At 38.0% G+C, this 25,611-nt stretch overlaps 1 protein-coding gene across 4 annotated transcripts in view; it reads right to left on the reverse strand.

Annotated features, from left to right (window-relative positions):
* Positions 1-3,015: 3,015 nt before the first annotated feature.
* The window catches only part of EEA1 (early endosome antigen 1), a 69,870-nt gene continuing 47,274 nt past the window's right edge, over positions 3,016-25,611 (reverse strand). For all 4 annotated transcript variants that reach the window (XM_048940650.1, XM_048940640.1, XM_048940632.1 and 1 more), the window contains 12 exons: positions 25,378-25,517; positions 24,444-24,774; positions 23,209-23,310; positions 21,610-21,804; positions 20,619-20,801; positions 15,080-15,265; positions 14,484-14,615; positions 12,440-12,625; positions 11,915-12,153; positions 10,316-10,436; positions 9,911-10,009; positions 3,016-8,853 (listed from right to left, as the gene is read on the reverse strand). In XM_048940650.1, coding sequence (XP_048796607.1) covers positions 8,731-8,853; positions 9,911-10,009; positions 10,316-10,436; positions 11,915-12,153; positions 12,440-12,625; positions 14,484-14,615; positions 15,080-15,265; positions 20,619-20,801; positions 21,610-21,804; positions 23,209-23,310; positions 24,444-24,774; positions 25,378-25,517 — 2,037 coding nt within the window. In that variant the 3' untranslated portion in view covers positions 3,016-8,730. The remainder of the gene's footprint in view (positions 8,854-9,910; positions 10,010-10,315; positions 10,437-11,914; positions 12,154-12,439; positions 12,626-14,483; positions 14,616-15,079; positions 15,266-20,618; positions 20,802-21,609; positions 21,805-23,208; positions 23,311-24,443; positions 24,775-25,377; positions 25,518-25,611) is intronic.

Here is a 25,611-nt window from a genome sequence, read left to right on the forward strand (position 1 = left end):
TAATTCTCCATTAGTTTTTGCAAGGAGGCTGTTTAATGCTGTTTCTCTGAAAAGGTCATTCTTACATGTAACATCCAGGCATACTGCAGAAACCACAGAATGCATAAAAAGAGAACAAAAATGCAGTGATGTTCTATGTATAATGGGAACCTTTTTTACCTGACGCTTTTTCACAATGTTATTATTAGCAGATTTGTCATTATGTATTATTTACTCTCAGCAAAACTGAACTCCAAAGGCTTTTCAACTTTAGAAATGTGAACTTCTCATTAAACCATTCAATACATCACTGCAGTTCTGTGATCCATGAAGTGCACACTTGCTAATCACTTTTTTTTTTTTTTTAAGAGATCCATTAATAGAACCACAGAACTGTTTGCATCTGCTTGCCACAACACATTCACAGGTTACAACTGAGGGTGAAGGGTGCTCTCACTAGGCTACTTTTGGCTAAGTGCCTGAAATTAGCCAGTTAAGAGAGGAAGGCAGACTCCCTACAGCCACTCTGCATGGTCTGCCACATCTCCCACTTGCCATGCCCAAGTGGATAATCTCCCTAAGCAGGGAAGTCAACTTCTAGTACCAAAAATGATTTCAGGGGAACCAAGTAGGGAAACTACACAGATGAGGACTAGACTGAAAAAATTAGGAGCGCCCTTCCAACTGTTTGCATTGCTCATGGTTAAATCAGCATACCTCCTTATCCCTGTTCTGACATCAAGTGAAAGTCATGAGCTCAGCCACTGCCCCTCATCCAGCTCCACCCATGTGGTGGCCTGTTTTACCCACCTGAGCTTGTTCACATCTATACATACAGATTCCAGACCAGAGGTTGTATACACTTACCTGGTTCACCATTGTTCAGATGCAGTACACGTTCCTGCTCCTCCCCATTATGCTCATGATAGAAGTTTCTGTCACAGCTTAACGAAAAAAGAGCAGCTATCCAGGCTTCACACCAAATGGTAAACGTGGAGGACAGGAGAGCAAAATTAAGCAAACACAGCAGATCTACTCCAGGATGTAAGCTGCAAACACTTAGCCACAGCTTGGCTTCAACAGCTGTGCTCAATCCCCACTGATCCCATACTCAGCTGCACCTGGTCACACCCTCACATCCCTGCTGCCTCCCCAGAACCTCACAGTATCCTGCAGCTGGTGACATTTCCAAAGAAAGATTTTTAAGCCCAGAAAAGCCATGCCTGTCAGATAAAGCCCTGTGCTTTGTGAGCTGTCAGAGGGGGAGTTTTTGCACTTGCGTACTTTTAGCCAGAAAGGCCATTAAGGCAGGTCTGTCTAGTTTACCAGGCAACTAAGCAGTGCTGGAGATCATTTTCCAGAGGTCAGCCCACCTCCAAAGGAGGACACGCTGGGGGAATGCAGTACTCACACCCTAACTGTGTTCAGGGAGAGAAACTTAACAGGCTCTTACATGGTCTGAGGAGAAAGATGCCCCAGAAAGCAATCAAGGCAGAAATGAACTTCCCAACTTGAACTGCCTCTCAGAGAAGACCTCTCTCAAACTTTCTATACTGTCTAAGCAGAGATCTTAGGAAGATCTGCTTCAGTTTCTAACTGTAGTATTTGTGAATGCTCCACAACTCAGTTGCCACTTCATCATGGGACTGATTGTACATACACTGATCACCTGGGTTCTCTCTCTGCTCTTCATGCGGCTTTTGCCCAACAGCTGAACACATCCTTAATCTGAAGCCTTAGAACAAGCACCCCACCTAAGTCTTCCAGTTACATCCTTTGTCAGATCACACTGAATGCCATGTCTGACCGACAAAAGCCTTGTGCAATTACTGGGAAAAGAAAAAACGACTCAATTTAGCTTGATTACAGTCTCCTCATGAAAGTTTTTGTTGCAGTTTTTCACAAGTCTAAGAAATTTGAGTGTATAGCTTGCCTTTAAAAGTGTGGCTTCCCACCAGATATATCCCCCTTTTCCAAGCAGGTTGCTGTCTAAAGCAAATGATGGAAAGGTCTATTAGAAAGGTCTAATTTTTTCTTTTATTGTCATTCATCAATCCTGTAACAGGTTAGAAAACAAAAATTACATTTCAATAACATTTCATCATAGTTTATACAGAACTGGTTGGTTGATGCATGGTGTCATTTTCTCATCCAAATCCACAGCCACCTTTCAAACCGCAGAGTTTAGGAATTACAGTGCACGCTGGACTAAATTCTTTCACAATGTAAGGCACAACTACATGATCACAAGTAGTAAACACAAACACTGAAATAGAACTTAAGAATTAAACTTCAATGAAAAAAGAAATAAAACCCAAACACACTCATGCAAAGTTGATCTACACCTACCAAGATGGTATGATCCAGTTTAAAAGAAGTGCAGTACTCTGTAAGTAAAACTGCATCATAAGGCTGTTATAATACATTACCTCTAAATACTGCGTAAGATCTTAAACTTTTTTCCATTTATATTTTATACAATTATGCAGAAAATAAGTTGTATGTGCCATATTCACATCCGCAATAATAAACTGATCATTAAAACTCAGGAAAAGAGGCAAACAAGACAATGCAGTTTGTGGCACGCATCCATTACAGAAAACATTCATCAAGTTCACATCTCAAGTACTGAAGAAAAAAATACTCAATTAATGGTACATTTGGTGAATGAGGCTTTCCATAGCCAAACAACAATGCTGCACACAAAACTGTCTTTACTCAGCAGACTGTGATTATGAAAGCTTGTAGTTATGATTTGCCTCCTGTTCAGCAGCTAGAGTTTGCAAGACTAAAACTACAGAAGTTAAAAGAACACAACAGAGTTTACAGCAACTTGAAACTACTGGATACTTCCAAACACATAAAAAGAAAGACTTCATCGTGGTTTCTTTTTAAATTATTTTTTGGTGATAAACTTTTGCAATTTTGGCATTCACTATAACTTTTACGTAATGTGACAGTGAGCAAACCCCATTCAACTTACCTAATGTTTGCATCTTACGCTGAGAGGTAGTTCAAATGAAATCTTATGTAATAGGGGATGGGGGGGGGGGGGTTATGACTTTTTTTGTGATTTTTCTTCTTTTCTTACAAAAGTGACAAATCCTATACAAGCAGCATTTTGGACACATAAATATAAAAAGTTCTGGTACTTGCTAACTCAGCAAGACGTTCTCCTAAACACCCCTTTTGTACCAGGAATCAAGGCTCAGCGTGATACAACAGAGCACTTTGCCATGAAGCCAACAGCAGGAGCCTGGGCCTGCCACATCTAATAGTGAGCCCTGCTCCAAGCCCTCTTTACCCAAAAAAGGCAGAAAACGGATTTAGTTAGTTAGTTTAGGTCATAGGGGGATGCAAGGTTGGAAAACATAACCACCAGGCTTCTACTTTCATCATAACACTCATCCAAGTGAGTTAGTGGGGCTTCAGTAATCTTCAACTGATCTGATACTCCTGTATCTGCTGCACAGTGAGTCCATAGTATGTGGCACGCTACAGACAAAAGGCAGAGTTTCTGACACTAACTAGTACCTATTTGTTATTGTGATCACAAGACGCATCTAATGCTCTCTCTAAAGATGCAAAGCTCTTTGTTCAGTGCCCCTTAAAAATAAAAAACAAAAAGTGAAAAACTGAGTTTCTGTGGAGGGATTTCATTATCCAATTATTGCTGGTTTTGCAAAGTACACCATTTACTGCTTTTCGAGAGGGGCTGTTGTTAGCCAATAATTTCAGACTTATCCTAGAAGAGACAGTGAGGTCAATACTTCATAAATGAAGAACTGAACAACTGGCAAAAACCTTGAAAATATATAAAATTCACGTATTCTCATTTTATAATCTTAAAATGAAGTTCCACAAAGACAACGTGTGCGTGACTACATGAATTTTCTTGTTACATGTGCTCTCAGATGATCTTGCTTTTGGTACATAGTAATTATGAGTGCAATTCTCCTTACATAGCAAGGGGCCAAATGTAATACAGTGAAAAGTCCAGCTGAAGATAAACCTTCTGTCCATCGATTAGAGCTAACACATGCAGTGCCAACAGTGCTATTCCACTTACTCCAGATTATATTCAGTTAGACAGCAAAAGTGCATAGTGCAAATGACAGTGTTATTTCCTAGTCCCACAAGACTGTGTGTGGAAAGGTGGTACCCTGGAGGAGTAATTTATCAGTTTTAGCATTCTTAAACTACTGTGTCATCCTTCCTGGCAGAGTTTATGCTCTCTTTGAACTTCAGCTCCAGCAGTTTTCTGTCTGACACTGACTATTGGTCATAAATTTTTAAGTTTTGCAAAAAAACATTTGCTACAACTTTCCATTTAACTGGCATTTAACAATCCAGAATAATACTTGATTTTTCCAGGTCCCCTCTTCAGGAACGTCATTTTTCTTACCTCTAGAATCTGAGGTTCAATTATTCTTGCTAATGTAATACAAACACAACAAGGTTACTTTGTTCTCCCAAATACCCTTTTTCCTCCACTAAGAAAAGCTCCCTAGTGAGGATTCACAAATAATCCTGATGGTTCCAAAACCAACAAAAATATTCATTGCTCTTGTGAGCCTAGTGCTCCACACTCCACAACAACTTGGTTACTTGACACCTTTCAAAAACAGAAGAAAAAAACTGCACTTTAAGCTAAAACACTGCTGGAAGCAGCAGCGAAATTTCCCTTCGTCTCCTCATCTGCAGACAGCAAGTTTTCCTACTGTGACTCTGTTTTATTTTCTTTGTTAAATTGTTGTAGAAAGGGGAAGGTCACTGGAGGGAAGAAATACACAGGGAGAAGAAACAACAGTGAAGCATATCCAGCTAAGATCAAAAGCCTGCAATCGAGCCTCACAATGCAACCTGCCTCCACAGGGACTGCAGTGTAGAAATATGAAGTATGTACTGCTGACATGAGGCTGGAATAAAAACAGTATGATTTGGTATTTTAGAGGCAACAACCCCAAGGGATCATGGCTGTTTGATTAGAAAGAGATGCAGTGCCTTTAAAAAGTTAAAAGAACCTTTCCCCATCCTTAACACCACCATCCTTTATACTTTTTCCACTGTTTCCACAGATTGCCTCAGCCCATGCAGCAGCTGGTGTTTCACATTCTGCTCCCACTAAAGATTCTGAATGTCCTCTCTGAGGAGGCTTAATCCAGTTTCAGGAAAAAAAATCCCACAGCTCACTGTCACATTCCTGATGCCACAGTAATAGCTGGCAATCAAAGGCAGCTTGAGGATCCTACATACCTACTTCTGCAAGCATATGTTTTACCTTTTTTTCCCTCCGCATCTCGCTTCACTGTAGCCTCTCCTCAGTGAATACGAGCAACGAGGTTCTTGCTAAAGGCTAAAGCAAATCACTCCATGTCCTCTGGTTCCCATGTTCAAGTTCCTTCTGCCAATTTTTTGCTGTTTTTGTAGTCAGAAAAATCAGTGCACTCAACTACTTTGTCCAGAGTCCTTTAACTCTGTGTGGTGAAACTTACCAGTCTTTTTACTAGGCTTTTTCCTATTATTTCTATTTTAAAGCAGTGCAACAATAATAACAAAAAAAGCATATTCCTACTGAAAACACATCCATCAAAGTGACAGAACCTGTGAGCAGATTTACAAATACAGAGCTTTTCAACTTCCAGTTTTCCTTATAATAATAATAATAATCCTCATAGGTCATTTTCCCAAGCTTGAGCACGGGTTCCAACCTGAAAGCCAGGCTGACAGCACTATATGGTCCATCAATTCATCAGTGATTACAGATCTGCACTTAGCAAAAGCATAGGAGCATAAGATTTAGCATGAAGACACTAATGTACTCCAGTGAATAGCTGTAGAACTCCCAACTTTGCTGTAGATCAGTCCTAAAGCATGAAGACTTCTGCCCCACTGTTCCTCCTGATTTTAACAATTCATTTTTCTGCAAATATGTATTTGAAAAACATTTATGTCCCCTCAAAAAGTCACTGTGTCATCAAAAAGCAACCAAAATAAAAAAGAAACAGCTAGTTTCACCCCAAAAATGGGGAGCTCCACATCAAGAGTTATCCTGTGGTCAACCAAACGCACTGCTTCAGCAGCCAGCTGAGACAGGTGACTTCAATCATCTTTACACAAAAGCATTGCAAAAGGTTAAACCAAGAACAACTCTATTAGAACTTCTAGTATTTTCTCCTTACTGTAAAGCCATCTCCTTAGGTTTCAAACATCACCATACAAAAGTAAAACATCTGAACACAAGTGAGTCTTTTAACCACTTCCCCTGCTCTCCTGAGAGATTTCCATTTTCATCTACCACATACATTTTGTCCTTCATGCAGCTGTGGGAAGCTTTGCCCTTCACTCTTAAAATCCCTTCAGTTTAATGTGTTTGCCCTTTGCCCTGAAAGCAGCACCAGGCTCCACCTGTTTCACAACCACACCTACACTAGAGCAAGACTCCAATCTCTTTAACTTTGCCAGATTTCTGAAGTCACCTGTCAGAAAAAGAAAGGCTTGAAAGCAAACATTCTGGATTCATTCAGTTAATAAATAAATAGAAGAAATAGAGGCAAAATTCTGCTCTTACTTTCTATTCAAACAATTCTTGTTTTGAGCAGTTGCAATAACAAGGAGATGCAGCAAGTCCAGAAGATCTGTTCATATGGAGTCACTGCAGCAACAGTTTCTTTCAAGCAAGCAACTCTCAAATTCAAACTAGAAAAGTTGGTAAGTATTTCACGTTATCATGCTTTTATTCCAAGCCCTTTTATAGTTGTGAGAACCTGTTAAATAACTCAGCTGGCTTTTGGGAAATAATAAAACTTGTTGAGAAAGAATCCTTGAGGATGAAAATTTAGAACTAGGTAACTACATAAGAAACATAGATCACTATTGGGGAAGAGGGATTAAGAAGTCTTTTCATTTCAGAGTCAGGATTGGACATTTTTCACAAAAGTCTCTTCTTCATTCACATACAGACCTGTCAGTACATAAAAGTAAACAAACCTATCTAAAGATGGCTAACTGTCCACCACTGTAACAGAATTTGTTTCTTTACCTCGGGAGGTAAGGAGTAGAGGAACTGAGGACATATTCCTTATCTCCAAATAGCCAGCACAAATTTTTAAGACAGAATGGCTTGGGTTGTAAGGAATTTATTGGAGTACTCAAGACAAAGGGGCTCTAAGTATCACAAGAGATAACCTTAGCTCGGAAGAAATAATATTAATAGTTTTGAGGCCAAATATCAGATACTTATTTCAAAGAGAGGCACAGTTAGACACAGGCAGGATAAAAACAAGTGTAGAGAAAAACACAAGAAGAAGATTTGGAATTTATGTGAACGCATCAGGAAACCTCCGTTGCTAGTACAGAAAAGTAAAATCTGAACAAACAAAGGGTGGTAAAACACCAGAAGAGATTGCCTAGAGAATCTGTGGCTGCCCCATCAGTGGGAATGTTCAAAGTCAGGTCAAATGGGACTTTGAGCAACCTGTCCATTGCAAGGGGGTTGGAGTAGTTATCTTTAAAGGCCCCTTTCAACCCAAGCAATTCAATGAATCTATGATCTAAACCTGTATATATCTACCTGCTTATTTAGAGCTGTTTGGTTTAAAGCTAAGCCAGCACCAGGAGATTTGCATAAGCAGAATAAATCATAGAACTAGAATACAATTTAAGAACCCTCAGCAACAGGGGACAGATGGAACAATGGAAAAATGAGGTCTGCTAAGAGTACCAGGAGTTCAGCTTTTTCCATCAAAGGTGAAGGAAGAGACAGGAGAAAAGTTCAGCTTAACTGTAGCACCCTCTGAAGAGAGTTTTCCTTAGTAGGATTTCTAGTGTGGAATTTCAGGATATGCCTCAGAACCACAAGGACTTCCTGGAGCTTCTAGAGTATGGGCATGGTGACAAATGGACTACAGGCTATCTGCACTGTTTGTTTCTTAAAACATGCATATAAAGGGTTTCTGAAATATTAAAATCAATTCATCAAATATGTAAAAGTGAAATCAGTCCATGTGGGAGAGCTGCGTGTAATGTTCCTACAGTGCCCACTAAACTTGGTCTCATCATTTGTTCACGTATACACACGCAAACTATGCAGTACAGTATGCATAAAGACATTCCAGTATCCAAGTCCTGTAGTTGAGTAAGAACTCAGGTGCTGATATTACAAATTCTGAGCAGGCAAATAAAACTGAGAGTTGATTCCAGCAATTTAACCCTCACTGTGGAGTTCAAACTTTAAAGAGAAAAGTCTTAAAACCAGAAAGAAAGAAAACAAAACCACAAGGGGTTATAAAGACCATCAGATACACAATCAATGCAACAATGAGTTATGCTATTACAGCAACATTTGATACACAAAATCCTCACAAGTTTTTGCATCTTCCTTTTCCACTGAAGGAAACAAGAATAAACTGCAGTATCACATAAATGCATTTTTCTTGGAAAAAAAAAATAAAGATAAAAAAATACATTGTTACTCCTCTGTTTAAACTTTATTTACAAATAACTGGGTATTTCTAATCTAGACATAGAAGCTCTTTCCAGGATAGACAGCAATAAGCTTGAGTGATCTGAGCCCATATCTCACAAAAAATACAATAGTTTTACTCGGTATCAATAAACATTTTAAAATATACTAAATTTTGCCAAATGTTACAATCATTGTCCAAACTGAGTAGTAGTCTGAGTGCTGAATGAAGTGCATCAACAGAAATAATAAATTTTAGTGTAACATTTCTTTGTCACTCACACCAGTTATCCTTGCAAGTCATTAAAGCAAGTATCACAGACTCGGACAGGCTTCTTAGAAGAAGGAGTTAAGGCATTCTTTGCTGAGCACTCAGCACAAAAGATATTTCCACACTGTCTACAGTGATGCTGTGAAAGAGAAAACAAACATATATTGTGAATATTGATTACAGTTCTATGGACACAGATCGTTAAGAAAGATCATTATCATGTCAACTCAACTCTCTAATGTCTCAGAAGTTTGAGTTTTTAAATAGTAGTTACACAGCACCATCTACATAGAAGAGCACAGAATAAATCCTTTCTACAGGATATAGGAGTAAAATCAATAGAAGTGCTACTTCACTGAGTGCTGTCTATGCTAGTTTCAGAACTGAAGTGGTTGCAACTAATTATCCTTATTAATTTCTCCTCTTTAACTTTTTTTGGTTGCATAAAACATGTTCTTCCTTCCTGTTTTCACATTAGGGATGTACCCTTGAATAAAACAACCCATCAGCCTTTGTTCAAAGACTACCCAAAAGACATGACAACACATAACACAGGACAGGGAGAACCACCTAACAAGAAGACAGGAAGCACTGCAAAATAAACCTCATGAATACCCCTCAATTACTTCACTGCCAAGTCACTTGATGGAGGATAATCTCTGGACAAAAAGTAGACCCTGACAATGAAGGGGTGCTAACACCTTACCTGACTACAGCTGTTTCACAGACCTAGAGCACAGACAGTTGTTTGTTCTGTTCTGTGTCTAGCTAGTGCTTACAAAGATACAGTCACAAAGCTCATGTTAATGTCTCATATTTTCACACATATCCAGTTTCAACAAATTCACCTTACTTTTTCCGCTTGTAAATCTAGTCCAGAATATAAGAAAGTTTATAGTTCAGGTTATAAGAAAGTTTACTGTAACTACTCGCATAACAGTACAATTTTGCTTGCTTGGGGCCCAAAATCTTTAACGCTATTTATAAATAAATGTTTTTAAAATGGCAAGCATGAATACAGTAAGCCCCACAAACATTACCTTTAGCATTTAAGGCATCAGAAGCCTCTGTATTCTGTGACAGCTCAAATATCACAACACTTTTAAAGCCATTTTCTAAAGTGTATCACATGTAAAATACCTTGAAAGCAGCAGAAAAAAGAAAATCCTCACAGAAACATAGGAAAACACTCTTACCCTTCTCACTGTCACTGAAAAGCCTTTCCCACAGGCCATACAATTCTGTACCTCGTTGTCTTCTGCCCATTTCCTGTTGAGAGCTTGGGTGTGTTTGATCTATTTAAATTTACAAAAATAATAAAAATCAAAATGCATATCTAATGCCTCCTAATTTGCTCAATTTCACTGCACGTACTATGCAGTAAAAACACCAGTTCTGACCTAACACTGACAGCTCATGCTTTCTCCAACATAAAACTTTGAGCAGAGTTAACCTACAGAAAGCAGTATTGCTCTTGTGCACCACAGGAACACCTTAATCACTGTGGAAAGGTAACCCACCATGAATGTGACACAACCTTCGTTTCTCACAAGCCCCACAGACAGAATCAACAGGTTTAATTGCTTAAAATCAAATTATACCTGTAATGACTGGTTTTCTCGGCCTAGCTCCTGCATTGCAGCAGTAGTGTTGTCCAGCTTTTTCTTCATTTCTACAAGTTTGGATTGAAGCTTTTCAATTTCTCCCTCACTTTTTATACACCTAAGGATAAACAGTGAGTAATCAATTCAAAGCATATGAGATGTACTCTGCCTCCTGTAAGCAGGTTCTCGTGATTGAGAAGAGTAGTTAGTCTTGTAAAATCCATCTGAAAATATACTTGCTGTGAAAAGTTCTTGGATGCCTTGGCTGGAAAAAATATTCTGTTGCAACAACCAATTTCAGATTATCTGGCATTGTTCCCAGATATCTGGGGCTTATAAATACCTGAGGCTATTCCCAGCACCACAGACAGTACTGAATGCAGCCCATCAATCAGCATCCTCCGATAAACATCGCTGTGCTACAGGACACTCTCACAAAGCATCTGTAGTAGATCAGCTCAAATAACAGAGGAGAAAAGTAACCTTTTCTTTTAGTAAGGCCACTTCCTATCAGCTAAAATGCACCTAACTGTTGAAAGCTGTATTTTAAAATGTGTTTTGTTATTAAGCTGTAAAATGCTAACTGGATGAGCTCAGCATAGTGTGAACTGTCAAAGAAAAAGAATCTGATTTGAACCGATTCCATTTTTTTCCCCAAAGCTTACTGCTCAAAAGCCAATCAACAAGCTTGACAGGAGAGATAAAAGTTTTCCATTCTGCCTTCACCAAACATCTCAGGAAATAGATGGAAAAGTTTTACAGTCTTGCAGATGTTGCAACCCTTGTAATCTCTGCTTTCAGATAACTCCTACTGCCTTGCAGGCCTCCTGCTGTCTGAAGGAAAGCAGATCTGCTTGCACAGTTCTTAATAAATGCACGAAAGAAATTAAAAAATAACAGGAGAAATGAAGATTTTAGTTTTTCAGGAGTAAGTAATGACTAGTGTTAATCCTAGAAAGTCTGTCTAAGCCAATTACATGTTCAGTCTTCTGACATGAGTAGTAGACAAACCTAGAAATGTAAGCATATTCTGTGTTATAGGAGGTTCTAAGGAGCTGGGTCTAGCTGTCAAGATTACTAGTGCATTACTACTATTACTAGTGCATCTGTTCTGATTCATTCAAAACAGAGGAGCCTCAGAGTGATGGAGAAGGGAAGGATTCTTATTTAAGAGAGGCTTGTTCTTGCCAGCCTTTGTGAGGGTCACGCAACAGATGAGATAAGAAGCCACAACCTACACACCTCAAAGTTCAGAGGCACCCAATAGATTTAGAAGGGTCCTGAGGATTGGCATAAATCTTTAAGCACAGGCACAAATATGGTACTCTGGTGAAGTAAGGATCTGATAAGCCTGCTTGATTTCCTGCAGTATAATCACCCTGTCAAACACAGAGAGTACAGTTTTTTCACAATGCTTGCTGTGCTTTGGCAGGAACAATAAAAGGCTTCACTCTCAAAAGCCACAGCCAACAGCCCAGGTACGAGCAACAACCATGGATTTAAATGCAGAATCCTGAATCAACTGAAAGAAGCTTTGGTGTAAGGCTAACCATTTCCTAAATTACACTTCCACATCATCATGACGCCCCTCCTTACCTCTCTAGCAATGCTCTTCTCTCATCCTGATTATTCTGCACAGTTGCTTCCAAGACAGCAATGTCCCCACGTAAATCATCTGTCTGTTTCTCCAGTTCGCTAACTCGTCTCTGACTGCTTTGCCACTCTTTCTTCATGGTAGCCAGGTTTTCATTCAGAGCTGTGACCTGCATGGTCAGCTTGGTCTCCTTCTCCTCATGCTTCCGGTTTTCTTCTTCTTTCTCTTTCACCTCTGAATGCTAAATAAGGCACAAAAAACATGAAAAACAACCTTCCAAGCATTTTTCCATATTCCATACATTTAATTGAGGCAAAAAAATGTTTACCATACTAGAATTGTTACTTTTATCCAATGAAACATATTAAAAGATTGTCTCCTACTGAATTCTCCCACACTAGTAAATGCTTCAAAGATCTCTGATCTTGTTATTTAAAAATTAGCGTTACAACTCTCTGCTTCCTCTCAGCCCCTAAACAATCCAAAGGCACGTTCACAAAACAGTCTTACAGTCTCTCCATACTAACCAGTTTGGCTTCAATTTCAGCACATTCTTTCTTCAGTTCCTCTTCTCTCTTTTTCAGCTGATCTTTGACAGCTTGTTGGTTTTTCTTCTCCTGTTCCAGAGTTGAATTCATATTATCTATCTTGCCCTGAAGCTCTAATTTCTGTTGAATCAGCAGCTGTTTCGCATCCTTGAGATTCGCCACCTCCTGTCAGGATGAAGAGCATAAAGTTAGAGAGGCAACATTTGAAATGTTGTTTACTTAAATTCAAAAGCAGTAACTGTTTTCCAGTAAGAGCACAGCAGTATTTTTTCATTTTATCACTGGAAAAAAGGATGGTTTTATGGCACAAGTGTCAGTGATTGTGTCAGTTTTTGATGTCCATGGTCAAAGATTTTAAACTTACACATACATTAATAACACTCAATTATTTTAAATGAATTCAGTGTATTTTTTTTTCTACTAGAATAGCAGAAGCTGTGTTGGATTATTTTCTAAAATTCATTGAAAAGAAATGCCCTTTGTCATTTTCCAGAGTCAGTTGTAAAATTTACTTCACATTGTTCCTTGGTTGCACTGATCACCTTAAAAATGTAAGAATGACAAGGTAAAAACCCAACATCAATGGAAAACAGCTGGTTTGTCTTCATCTTAAACGTGAAAACATATTCACTAAGTTTTAAGCAAGCATAATGATACATCTGGTTCTAAACATTAGTTTGTTTCTCTGTATTAAAAAATAAATAAATCCTGAAGTAGAATACATAGTTGAATTTACAGGAATCCTTTTCCTTAAAATTGCACAGCCAAGCACGCAGATAGTAATAGCTTAATAGAGACTGTCAGCTTTATTATGGAAATAAATCAAAATTTCCACCACAAGTTAAAATCAATCCAAAGACAGCAAGAAAATATAACCCGAGGACAAGTGGATGTCCTATAAAAAGTACATCTATACATTCCCTGGCAAGAGATGGAAAATAGAGTAAGGGACTATAAGAAACAATTTCTGTTTTAGTCTGACTCCTAGAATACAGATCAAGAGATAAACATGAAGCTGACAATGGTGTACACAATTATGTATACGTTTTCTCTTTTAAAGCAGATTTCATGAAGTGATGACAATTATAATAAGCATTCTCCAAACCCAAGAAATTGCTGGGCATAGACTGCTTGACAGTAACAAATCACAGATTTCTATCTAAACTGAAAAGACCACTTTTTAAACACTAGAGAACAAAAGAACATCTGAAATTTAACTTCATTTCATGAAGTTAATTTTCATGAAATTTAACCACATTACTTCCATTATATTAGTATACAGGTGGAGTCCCTGTCCATGTGCAGCAACTTAAATGCTGTATGCTTAACAGATGTTAATATAATTACTTACAGTATCACATGGAAAGTACACCTTTTAGGAGTTTCATTTCTAAAGAGACTAACATGAGTAGAACGTAGCAATAAGTCAGCTTTTCTCAAGACTAAAAATTATTTATTTGATATCTCCAGGTTTTTACCCTTTAAACTGCTCATTTGATTGTCCTGATTTTGGAAATGAGTTAGCCTTTAATGAGGCTCCTGACATTGTTTTTTCTTCCACAGTATGACTCTTCAAGAAAATTTAAAAACCACATCACATCAAGGGAGCTGGAAGCACCACCACACATACTTGAGAAGTATTAGATGTGCCTAGAATATCTGGGAAAATTTATATTCCTTATACTTTTGGACATCTTTTCTGCGCTTCAACACTGCCAAGCAAGGGTATTCACAATGAACCCACAGCGAACTGGAAAAAAAGGCAAGATATGCACATTCTGCCCATTCCTGAAACTAACACAAGTTTCGTGTCTACCTGGCCAAGAACAGCAGGCACCAGTGCTCCTGGATTACCACTAATCAAGTCTGCATTGCTCAGGAACCTCAGTGAAATCTTTGCTTTGGTTCCCTTACCTGCAATCTTACCATCTTTGTAAAGCCATTCCAGATAACATCTACTGAGTAGGCACATATTTCTTATCAGATAACCAACCATATGAAGACTCAGTTTGTCTCAATATACCTTCTCAAATTCTTGCTTGCAGATTCTAAGCTCTTCGCTCAGCTTGGCACTTTCTTTTTCAAGTCTATTCCTTATTTCTTGGAGCTCTGTTGTTTTACATTTTTCATTAGCTAAGTCTTTTTCTTTCAAAATCTTGAAGAGAAATAATAAATACATTAAAAAAATATTAAAAAGGCACTAAAGAAGTGATTTCCAAATTCACTCAGAGAAAAAAATAGTTTAGAACCCAAACCAATTGATTGCAAAAGCTCCAAGTAGGAAAACAATTGCCACATAACTGTATCTCTATCCACGCTTAGTAATGGAAACAATTAGCAGCATATTTACTGTTTTAGGTTTAAAACTAATAATGTTTTCCTGCATGTCTAGCCACTTAGTTCAAATTAACAGCTTATTTTAGAGCAAATTCACTCCAACTGTCTGTTAGCAGTTTTTGCACCACAGATTCAGTAAAATCGCTGTTGCTATGCTCTGCAACAGTGCTATGCCCCCAGAATAACCCTTGTTTAGAAATCCAGCAGGAATTAATGGAAAGGAGATGGCAGGGGAAGTCTCTGAGTGTCTGCGTGAAGACTTCAAAAGACAGAGACATTTACCCTCTCATTCTGAAGATCCTGTAGCATTTTGGTCTTCTCGCCCAGTTGCTGCTCCTTCTTTGATGCATCCTGTTCCAGCGTTGACTTGGCTTTCTTCAGTTCCTGAATCTGCTGATTATTGCTGGCAATTCGATTTCTGCTGGAAACTAATTCTTCCTGAGCAAGAGCCAGTTTTTCTTCTGTGGACTAATTACAAAGACAGCTCTGCAGATTACCCAGCATGTACAACACCTTCAGATACTTGACACTCATCTAATCATTTTCCACTGGGAAAAACTGTCACCTACCATGCAATGCTTCACTTCAAAGGTTGACAAAATATAACTACAGGAACTTCTAGGTCATGAGTTACCCCTGGTAAAAAGAAACTACCCAGAAATGTTTCCATCAATAATACCTTACCATACATATTCCAGTTTGCACCCTTCCACAGACAAAACACAAAAGCATATGAAAGTGCAAAGAAGGAAGGGTGATTGTTTGATGAAAAGAGAATGAGTTTGACTTTGTTTACACAAACTGAGTTTACTCTCAGGCTAAATCAACCATATTGTAACTCTATACAGCTGTTACCTAAGTGGCACTGAAGCCATAGCATGAAGTTTTCAGAAGTCATCCAGTATTCCTTTTTTCCAGTGCCCTAAGGAAGCTAGCACTAACACAGTCACAGATTTTTATTAGAACCCTGAAGTGCAATGTACAACCTAAGAAGTGCTAATATTGGGACAAAATGCTTAATAGTATCAGCTTCATCAGCATTTCAAACAAAAATGTAATCTTCCACTCAAAATCTATTACAGACTGTAATTTTATTTGCTTATTTATTATTCAGTACTCCCCATTACACAGAAAACAAATTTGGATGTCTCTCTATATTTTGGTCACAGAAACTCAAGCAATAACCTAAAACTTGCTCCCAAGACTCATTCTATTCACTCACAGCAAAGTCAAACTTAGGAGCTCTTCTTAATTTACTATTCTCAAAGTGTTGTTCTTGTTTGGTTTTTTTTTAAGCCTTTGGCTTAGGCATATGTTAGCTAACATATAGAAGCATGTTCTTTCAAAACGAAGCAATAAGAAATAAAATTCAAAAATTCATCTTCTACACCAGTAAAATCTAGCTACTTTCTGGAAATATTTGATGTGAAGATACAGAGTGAGGTGGGGAGATTTATTATTAGTAAGCCATTTATTACCTTTAGTGCACCACTAAGGATTTCAATTATCATAATTACCTATTTTTGCTGATACTCTTCCTTCTAAATCCTAATTAAACTCCTTGTACTTATTGTTCCTTTTAAAAACCACTGAACTAAAACAACTTTGACTTAATTATACATCTGCTTTAGCAGCTCTCATCTTCATTTAAATACAAATCGATTTCTGATCTTTCCTAACCCTAATTTGTAGTGTCTGAAGCATTTTGCTAGAAAAAAATCAGACTTAGTGATGGAACACTGCCAGCATTCAGCCTACTCTGCATGGTACTATACACAAACGTTTGTGCAATTCAGTAGTCTGTAATATAAGGGAGTCTAAATTTCGAGCACACTTAGCATACTATAACTCCCATACAGCAAGTGACTTTTAATTGTGCTATGATTAGTAATAACACTACTGAGCTTAACTGGGACACCAGTTAATATAACTTTACCAGTCAATTCACCTTCTATTTATCTGTGCCTTTCTTTCTGCTTTGCTCAAAAACCCCTCACAGCACCCTTTGGAAACAAGCAGAGATCTGACATACAGCTAACCATTCCAGTTATCCTGGTTCAGTCTCCATCAAGACTGTAGTTCAGCCTGATTCTTTTGGGCTGCTGAGGAGCTCACATCTCTAACGTAAAATCACTTCTCACAACATCTGATGCTATTCACCTTCATTATTCAGTTTTGGCATCGTTTCCAGAAAACAACAGGTGTGCTTCCAACACGTCATGAGATTGCTCTTTAGTAGGACAAAGAAAACAAAATGCTAGGAAAATGTACAGAACAAAAGGCAACCTGCATTTTATTATTGTAAATAAAAACAGATGTCAGTTTGGCTGGTATAGCTAAGAAGTCATCTCAGGTTGATCTTGTACAACTAGGGCTGTACTGCAAGAACTAGCTGGGTCCCATGACCTGGAATCATCCAAAGACAGGTGCACAGATGAGCCAGTTTGGTCTGTGTGCCCCTCTCCTCCCTCTGTACGCAAAGAAGGGGCATGCAGTTTCTCACTGATGTTAACATAATGTTGCTTCATGTCTTCAGCAGTAGGATTAGACTGACTGTAGGCAACATCTCCTGACTTACAGACCTGAGGTTTGGCACCACAGATACTCTCCCAGAACATCCACTGAAGACACACAGACAGCGATGCCAATGTTGGAGGCAAAGAAACATTCTTTTGAGAACGCAGAAGAAACCAGGATCAACTACAAAAAGCACTGATGCCAAGACTGGAGAAGATTTGGCAGAGTTCAGGAGAGCAGAACACAGAGTATGTTTGCACTAACTCAAAACAAAGGAAGAAGTACTAGTTATGCATTTTCTTTAACTCTTGTAAATAGGCATTTCCAGAAAAAAAGAAAATAGAATCCCATTTATATATATATGCACATATATATTAACATAAAGTATAAATAGTGATATATTAAAAAACCATAGCTTTTACAAGCACTATAATCATGCCTGATTTCTTTTTTCAGAGACAAAAACACGAGTTTATTTACTGCTATAAAGATGCCTTTTTTAAACTAAACTAATCTTGCAGCACACAGTATCCGTAACATCATTCGTTTTAGAATTTCCTACATTTCCCACTTTCTCTCTGCGAGTCCAACAGCTCCAAAGTTTGCATCTGCCTAAAACTACATAAACTATTTTCTATTTCTTTCAATCAGAAACTGCAGTTTTAAGGGGTTGTTCCTCATTCTGTGCTGACAGAACGCACAGAATAGACTGCTGTATGGGAGCTGCACTCTCCTGCCATGCTGCATCCCCAGCTGCAAAGCTTCACATGAATATTTCCTACTTTCTGCCACAGGGTAGCCGGGCAGCTCTCAGCCACCAGCCTGCAGTGACATGACAGCCACAAGCCAGCAGATGGTGCTCTGTGTACAGCCAGCTACTGCCATCCCCTCCCTGGAAGCCAGCTCACATCACCTGTTGTGCTTCACAGCCTTTTTTGATCTATCTTCACATCCAAGAATTCTGGCCTCACCAACAGCATGATGCTACACGAATTCAGAATATTTAAGCTTTGACTTCTGTTTTTTTTTTTTGAACTAAAGCAAGCCTAGCAATGCTGGCATTTTCCAAAACAGCCTAGCCATGCCTGGGCTGGGCAACACTGGGCTTCAAACTATGCTGACTAAACATAGCTGTGGAGCTATGGGAGCTCATATCTCTACCAAAAATCCTGCATAAGTCACCTAAAGTTATCTCATAAACAGGTTTTAAAAGCTTCAGCTACTGCCTACTAATAATATCAAGTCCATTCTGAACCCTAGGGCCTCCTATCAGCATTCATTCTAAACTACCCAAAAATTCCTAGCTGTGGCTCAGATCTTAACTAAGCAAATCCTCTAAGTCTAAACAAATCACAGATAACTGATGTGGAACCAGACTGTGAAATTCTGCCATATGGTTCTTCTGACTTAAGCGATATTTACATATTCAGCTCCCAAAACAAACCTTCCTGAACACTTCCTTCTTTGCAGTCTTTTAAGACAAGTTATCACTACTACTTTCATTTAATATTGCAGTGAGACAGCACAGCCACAATTAAACATGTATTTCCATCATTTTTTTCCCTCTTCTTAATTTTACAGCAAAAAAAAAAAAAAAACAAAAACAACAGAAGCAGTGCCAAGAAAACCATACTAGCCCTAATTATTATGCATAAATGCATAAATAACCAAGCAAACAGCCTCCAAAGTGGTACATCACCTCTGTGCTGAGGATACCAATCTTCTTGAGGCTCTCCAGCTTTCACAGATATTCCACATGATACATCAAGTTACCTGCCTGCTCACATTACCAACCTTACTTCCTGTTTCTAGACACTTTACTTATATGCTACAAGCACTGCTAGTCACCCGTTCCTGTCACCTTATTTTACCATTTTGTACAAATCTTCCATTTCTCACCATCATCCTGATTCAGGTGTAAAAACATGTGCGACATCTACTGTCCTACTTTGTATTTGCGAGGACTAGAGGTCATCAAGCTGGTTTAATCATACTTATTCAGAGCTATTTCTGCAATAACCAATATTTAAATTAATTATACCAAAAAGATTTATTGAGCACATGTGATAAATTTACAGTTCACTGCATTACTAAATCTATAGCAGGAAACAAACTCAGAAAGGAAGGTAGCATGCTATAGTCACTAACCCTAGGCATGATTAAGCCATCTTTGTTCATAAGCAGGCCAAAGCTCTTTATATCATTGCGTAAAGATTCAAACAAGAAGCACTGAAAACGTTTCTCTAACTTGCATGAAAACATGGCAGATATTCTAATGCCACAGAGGAGAAGAATGATTAGGGGAATGATTCAATGACAGGTGCATAAAGGAGATATTTCTCTTTTTGTTAAAGTAACCCCAAATCTGGAATTTGGCTAGGCCTCCACAGCTCACATGGAGCTATCCAGAATGGCTCCAAGCTCTTAAATATTACAACGATGGGACTGAAGCACCTGCACTGGGACAGGTGAAAAGGAGCTACTCAATCTAAGCAGTCATCAAACAGAAACAGAAGCCAACATCTAAAATGGATGAGATGGCCAGTTCTGCAGAAGTGCCTACTGCTCTCCAAGAACTTCAGCAAAGCCTAAATCAACAGCGTCAGACATGGGCAATGAATCCCACTCAACTCTGCAAGTGAAAGGAGCCAAAGCCACAAAAGAAAAGAACAAACACCTTTTTTTACTGACTCAATTCACAACAAGATCTTTTGGAAGGCATTAAATCCTAATACCAAATCAGGTAAACTCTGCTTCAGAATCACAAAAATTTGAAGGACCACATTAGACATCTGCATTCCAGGCAGGTCCCTAAGCCTACTGTTTCTATTAGATTGGCATCTCTGAAAGTCTACGGTCAGCCAGGAAGAAGTGGAAGAGGCAAGGATATAGGAACGGACTAAAAACTAAAACTCTAGTCAGATTATCTAGAAGGCAGCAGTTACTCATGTTCTGTTAGCAACTTTGCTTTCATTAGCTATGCTATTTAAATTGGTTGAAAGCTACAAGAAAAACAAGAAAACTTCTTAAAATAATTTTAAAAAAATCATCTTTCACTTTGCAGCTTATATTGCCATTGTTCAAATGGAAAGGTAGCTCAGGTAAACTAGCAAATACTCAAGGCTTGAAATAAATTTCATTGTGTTCTCTGGCCCACAAAAAGGGATTGAGCATCGCTAAATTCTTTTTATAGAAAAGGACTTCTTTTCTTACCCCATACAGTTCTCACACTGTTTCTCTGTCTTCAGAAAGGATACTCACAGATGTATTAAGTCACAGATAACATTAAAATGTCTCTAAGTACCTTAAGGTCTTGCCTGGTTGCCAACAGCTCAGACTCTTTCCCGTACAGATCCAGCTGCAGCTTTTCCATGTTTTCCTTATTTTTTTCATGGGTCTTCTGTAAGTCTGCTAGTTTTCCTTTCTCTGCTTTAAGCTCCTGAGCTGACAAAATAGTCTGCTGTTGCAGTTTATTCTCCAGTTCTGCCTGAAACATGAGCATAAAAAGTGCCAGTAAAAGTTAGACAGTAATCTTAACCATTTCAATAAACCACATTTCTACTGCAAAACTAATTTTTTTTCCACTTACAAAACAGCAATTTAGTAATCTAATATTTACAGTTTTATAGCAATATTTTGTAACTAATTTAACAATACTTAATTCAAATCAGAAGATTAAGTTAAGCATAATAAGATCTAACATTGAAAATATAAGTAAAGTTTTAAGTCCTACAGTTTCCACAGTCCGACTAACACACAAGTTGGAACACGTAGCACAGGGCAGCCAAAGCTGGAGCAATATCTAACAGTGCATGGCACGCAACGCAACATTCTCTCATGTTGGAAGACATTTGAACTCCTTCCATTATGGTTTATGGGTTTCATACTGTCACTCAGTTAAATTCTTTTGGTATAATAAAAGAGTTTAAAACTGCCACGGACATTCCAAAACACTGCAGAGTTTGTCTAAACTGCTCTCGCAAAACTTTCTACTGCTTTACAGGAAAAGAGCAGCTCTTGTTTCATAGCATCTTCCCAAAGCAACATAAAAATATTCAATCTAGCCTCTTTTTTTTTTTTTTTTTTTTAACCAATGTATTGAAACTCAGGTCCTACAGAATCTGTATATTTCAGCATCAACTTGGAAGACCTTGATTCCACATCCTGACCTTATCCTTCTGAACAAGACTACAGTAAATAGCTGTTTATCACAAAGACATTGGCATAAAAGTTGCAGCATTTATCAGATAAATGTATATTAGTTTTCTTAAAGGAGTATGAGACACCAGCCTTACCTTTTCTAAAAGGGCAGTTTTCAATTCAGCTTGCAGAGTTTCACTATGCTTTTTCTTCTGCTCAAAAGATTCCTTTATCTCTCTCAGCTTTCCCTGAAGATGCTGCTCACTGTTCTCTTTCTCTTTCAGAAGACCCTGAATTTCCAGTACTTGCGCTCGTGTTGAGTCAAGTTCTATTGACAATTGCTTAGAAATCTATATTCAAAAATATGAAATAACTGTATATAATTTTAATTTAAATCACTATTTATACCTGTAACTGCCTATCAAACTGTGTGTTTTACAAACTGTACAGTTCAAATTGCAAACAGACAAATTCACAAATGAAAAACCAGTCAAAGTTGTTAAAGCTGAAGATATTGTCTCTGGCTCATCCAAAAGACTGCTACAAGTTGGGGAGTGTCCCCTGGTTGTAACTTGAAAGGTTACAAAGCCCTCTTCTATATCCCTCTATGCATCTGCTGCTTTGCTCTGTACCAGGCAATATCTTTCTCATGAGTCAATATACTTGTTCTTACATTTTTTAAATAATCTGCAGGTTATCTGTAGCAGAGTTTCCAAGGATGCACTGTTTCCTGCATACAGAACCAGACCATCCCCCAGTGTCACTGCTGCTAACTCCTTCTTCAGAGCTAGATAATAAAGAACACTGACAACCAGATTTAGATTTTAAGAATATCTATACCAGAAAGATAACCTCTTATTTTCAAGCTCCTACCCTTAGATCAGCTCTGGTCTTTTTTTCCCACTCAAAATTAAAAGCAAGTGGCTTTTTTCCAGCCAGTGGTGATCTGTGCTCTCCTGCTGGCAGCTGTAGCAGATACCAAACTCATCCTCCTGCACTTGCCACAGAGCACTGCAGTGCTTCTGCCAGAACAAGAGAGGAGACAGAAACAGACACAGAGGAAGGGTCTGTCTGTAAGCATTACACCTGCACATCCACAAACCCTCTTTCAGGCAGCAAGAATCCACCACAGTTCAAAATGTGCCCACTGCTCATTACGCTTTTCTGGTTCCTTTAAGGAAAAGGTGACAGTTTAGGTCAAGAAATTCATAAAAATGGACTTGGTCTTCAGCATACTGGCTGAACTAAATGATTTTGTCTGAATGCTCATCTTAAAAATTTTACTTGGTATGTAGCCATAGGCAATTATAAAAGTTTGCAAAAGCAAACAAATCCCCAAGAATAAATGAAAATTTCCTGTAAACCACACGTGGAACATATGGATTAGGCAACACAGTGATGCCCGAGTTGAAAACAGATCTAAGGATATAAAAAAAACAATTCCATTGTTTACAGACCATAAGTTTGAAAGCAAATGAAGACACGGTAATAAAAAATAACTGCTTCCATAATAAAGAAACAGCAGGGCCAAATTGGTATGCAGAGCACAGATAAGTAAGAGCAGAACCAGTATTTTAAATACACCTAGGAATTTTTTAGTATTACCTTATTTTAAAGTCCCAAATGGGTTACAATTTGAAAAGTGCAACTTTGTTATCCCTCAACAATCCCAGCATGAGAAACTGAAAATCAATCTTTTCAACATGTTAATACTCTTCTGATTTTTTTTCATACTAAATAAGCAGACAGCTTACCCCCTCCTTTTTTTCCAGTGAGTTTTTCAATTCATTCCTCTCTTTAGCTACAGACTCTGTCTGTACCTGGAGCTGCTGTTTTATTTCTTGGTAAGATTTTTCCTATAAAACAGAAGACACAAGCAAATATTTCTGGGAGCTTCTAAGACCAAATGCCAGGTATTTTCATAAGAGCTACAAAAGCCTTTATAGAGAATATTTGTGGTTGTTTCTTTTTCCAATGAAAATGCTTTCCTTCTCAGTTGTGAACATTTTCAGTTAAAAATTCCAGCCACTAACAGTGAGTATGTGTACCACTGCTGATAACACATATTTAAGGCAGCTGTGTGCCAAAAAGATTTTCTGATTAGGAAGTCTCCTTCGTGGAAGCCGCTATTGGCAGCCTTCTTCTTATAGCAAGCACTCATTTCTCTCTCGGGATTCAAAATTTCTTCATGTTCTAAAACTCATGAGCAAATACAATTGCAAGATTATTATGTGAACAACATTCTAAGCACTTAAGTCAGTGACAAGACTTCCAATGATTAGAAGCAGAATCAGACTGGAAAGTCTAAACTCGGGAGAAAAACCTTCAAGCTTTTAGGAAAAACAAATATTTAAATAGCCGCAACTAAAGCAAGCAAAAAAGCTTATCTTCAAAAGGTGAAAGAGGAAAGGAAAAAGTGTTATTTTTAACTAGGAGCAGATTTATTTTTTAATAGAGTAGAATAAAAGTAGCTACACGTTGGTTATGGGAAATGGGGACATGCAAGATATTTGAATATTTACTGATACAGTCATCAGTTGTATTTCCAGCAAAGCAAAAGGAGGAAGAAAAAAAAGGTATATTTTAAGGCTAGTAGGAGTCCATTCTTCTTACCATACTACACTGTTTGGGTGAAGTATTTGTTACTATACTGCCATGTACTAGACTTCTCTGAAACTGAAATAATACATATATATGTGCTCATACATATACGTACTCTTAAGTTAGGCATCTCCCAAAACAACAATGATGTTATTCTGGCTGCAGTATGCAGCTTTCTAGGATGTTCAGGCAAGTGCACGGGAAGGTTCTACATAAAAGGCTATGGAAAGGAAACTAAAATGGCCTCTCATCATTTTTCTTCAATACAGTGGCACTAATTAACTTCCATTCAGTCTTATCATATATATACTGTTTTCAGGCAGAAACTTGTTTTAATATCACACAATAAATACTTCAAACTTCATGTGTAATGAACAAAGCTACTAACCATTTCTGCTACAGCTGCTTTTCCTTTTTCTATTTCTTTTTCTAATTCTTCCTTCCTTTTTTTGAAGGATTCAGAACTTTTCGAGAGTTTCTCTTTGGTAGCTGTCAGGTCCTTTTGCAAAGTATCCTTCTCTAATTTCACCTGTTGCAGCTCTGATGTTGCTGCTTGCATTTTACAGTCTAATTCCTTGAGTTGTTTACTTGTATCTTGACTTGATTTCTCAAGATTTTTTTTGAGGCTGGCGTTTTCCTCCTCTTGCTTTGAGATTTGCTGTTTTGCTTGTTCAAGGGTCTCAGATTTCTTCTGTAAATCCAATTTAGCACTAGACATACTGCAAATACAAAACCAAAGAGAGAAAAATAAAAGATTTTTAAGTTGTTCTTCACAGGTTCTTTGTATCACTAAACAACTCTATTTAAGCATATTAACTGTAGAACTAACTCAAAGAATGCCTTTTTATTTTAGAATGTGGGCATTTTTTCTCTCTAGTGAAGACATATCAGCAACTCTAAACACTATTTTGAGATGGATTTTTCCTTCCTCAAATACAGTGAACAGGAACTACTCCTTTGCTTCTTATGCAAAAACCACAAATTAATCTTTGAAAGATACAGAGCTGTGGATACAAGATGGATCTTAGCGCTTCAAACTGTTCAGATATTTAACTGACAAGCACAGTGAATAAACTGGAATGCACTGAATCACAGCAGTGAGTGATTCACATGAGATGATGTGGCAGATGGAGTCTGCATGGCAAGTGAAGTGCAAGAAAACAACTGGGACCTAATTCAGATCTCATAGCAGAGGGAATACATCACTTTGATCTATGATTTTATGAAATTACAGGAGGGAAGAACAAAATTTCAAGTGTACTCCAAACCACTCTAGTTCTATGTCCGACTTCAAAAACTACTACAACACAGGGAACACATACGCTTCTCTTTCTGCTTCAAGCTGTTTACTCAGCTCTGCTATTCGGAGGTCTAATTCTGTAGATTGCTGTCGCTGCTGCTGTAACTCCTGAAGAGCTTGGTCTTTGCTTGCTTTAGCATCAAGAATGTCAGCCTCAAGTTTCTGAGATAGAAAAATACAAAAGTTAGAGCCATTGGAAAACAACCAATAAAACAGAAGTACTGTCATTCAGCAGTATTTACTGGAAAGTCCTTAC

This window comes from Lagopus muta, chromosome 1 (assembly GCF_023343835.1).
Source record: "Lagopus muta isolate bLagMut1 chromosome 1, bLagMut1 primary, whole genome shotgun sequence".
Taxonomy (NCBI): Eukaryota; Metazoa; Chordata; class Aves; order Galliformes; family Phasianidae; genus Lagopus; species Lagopus muta.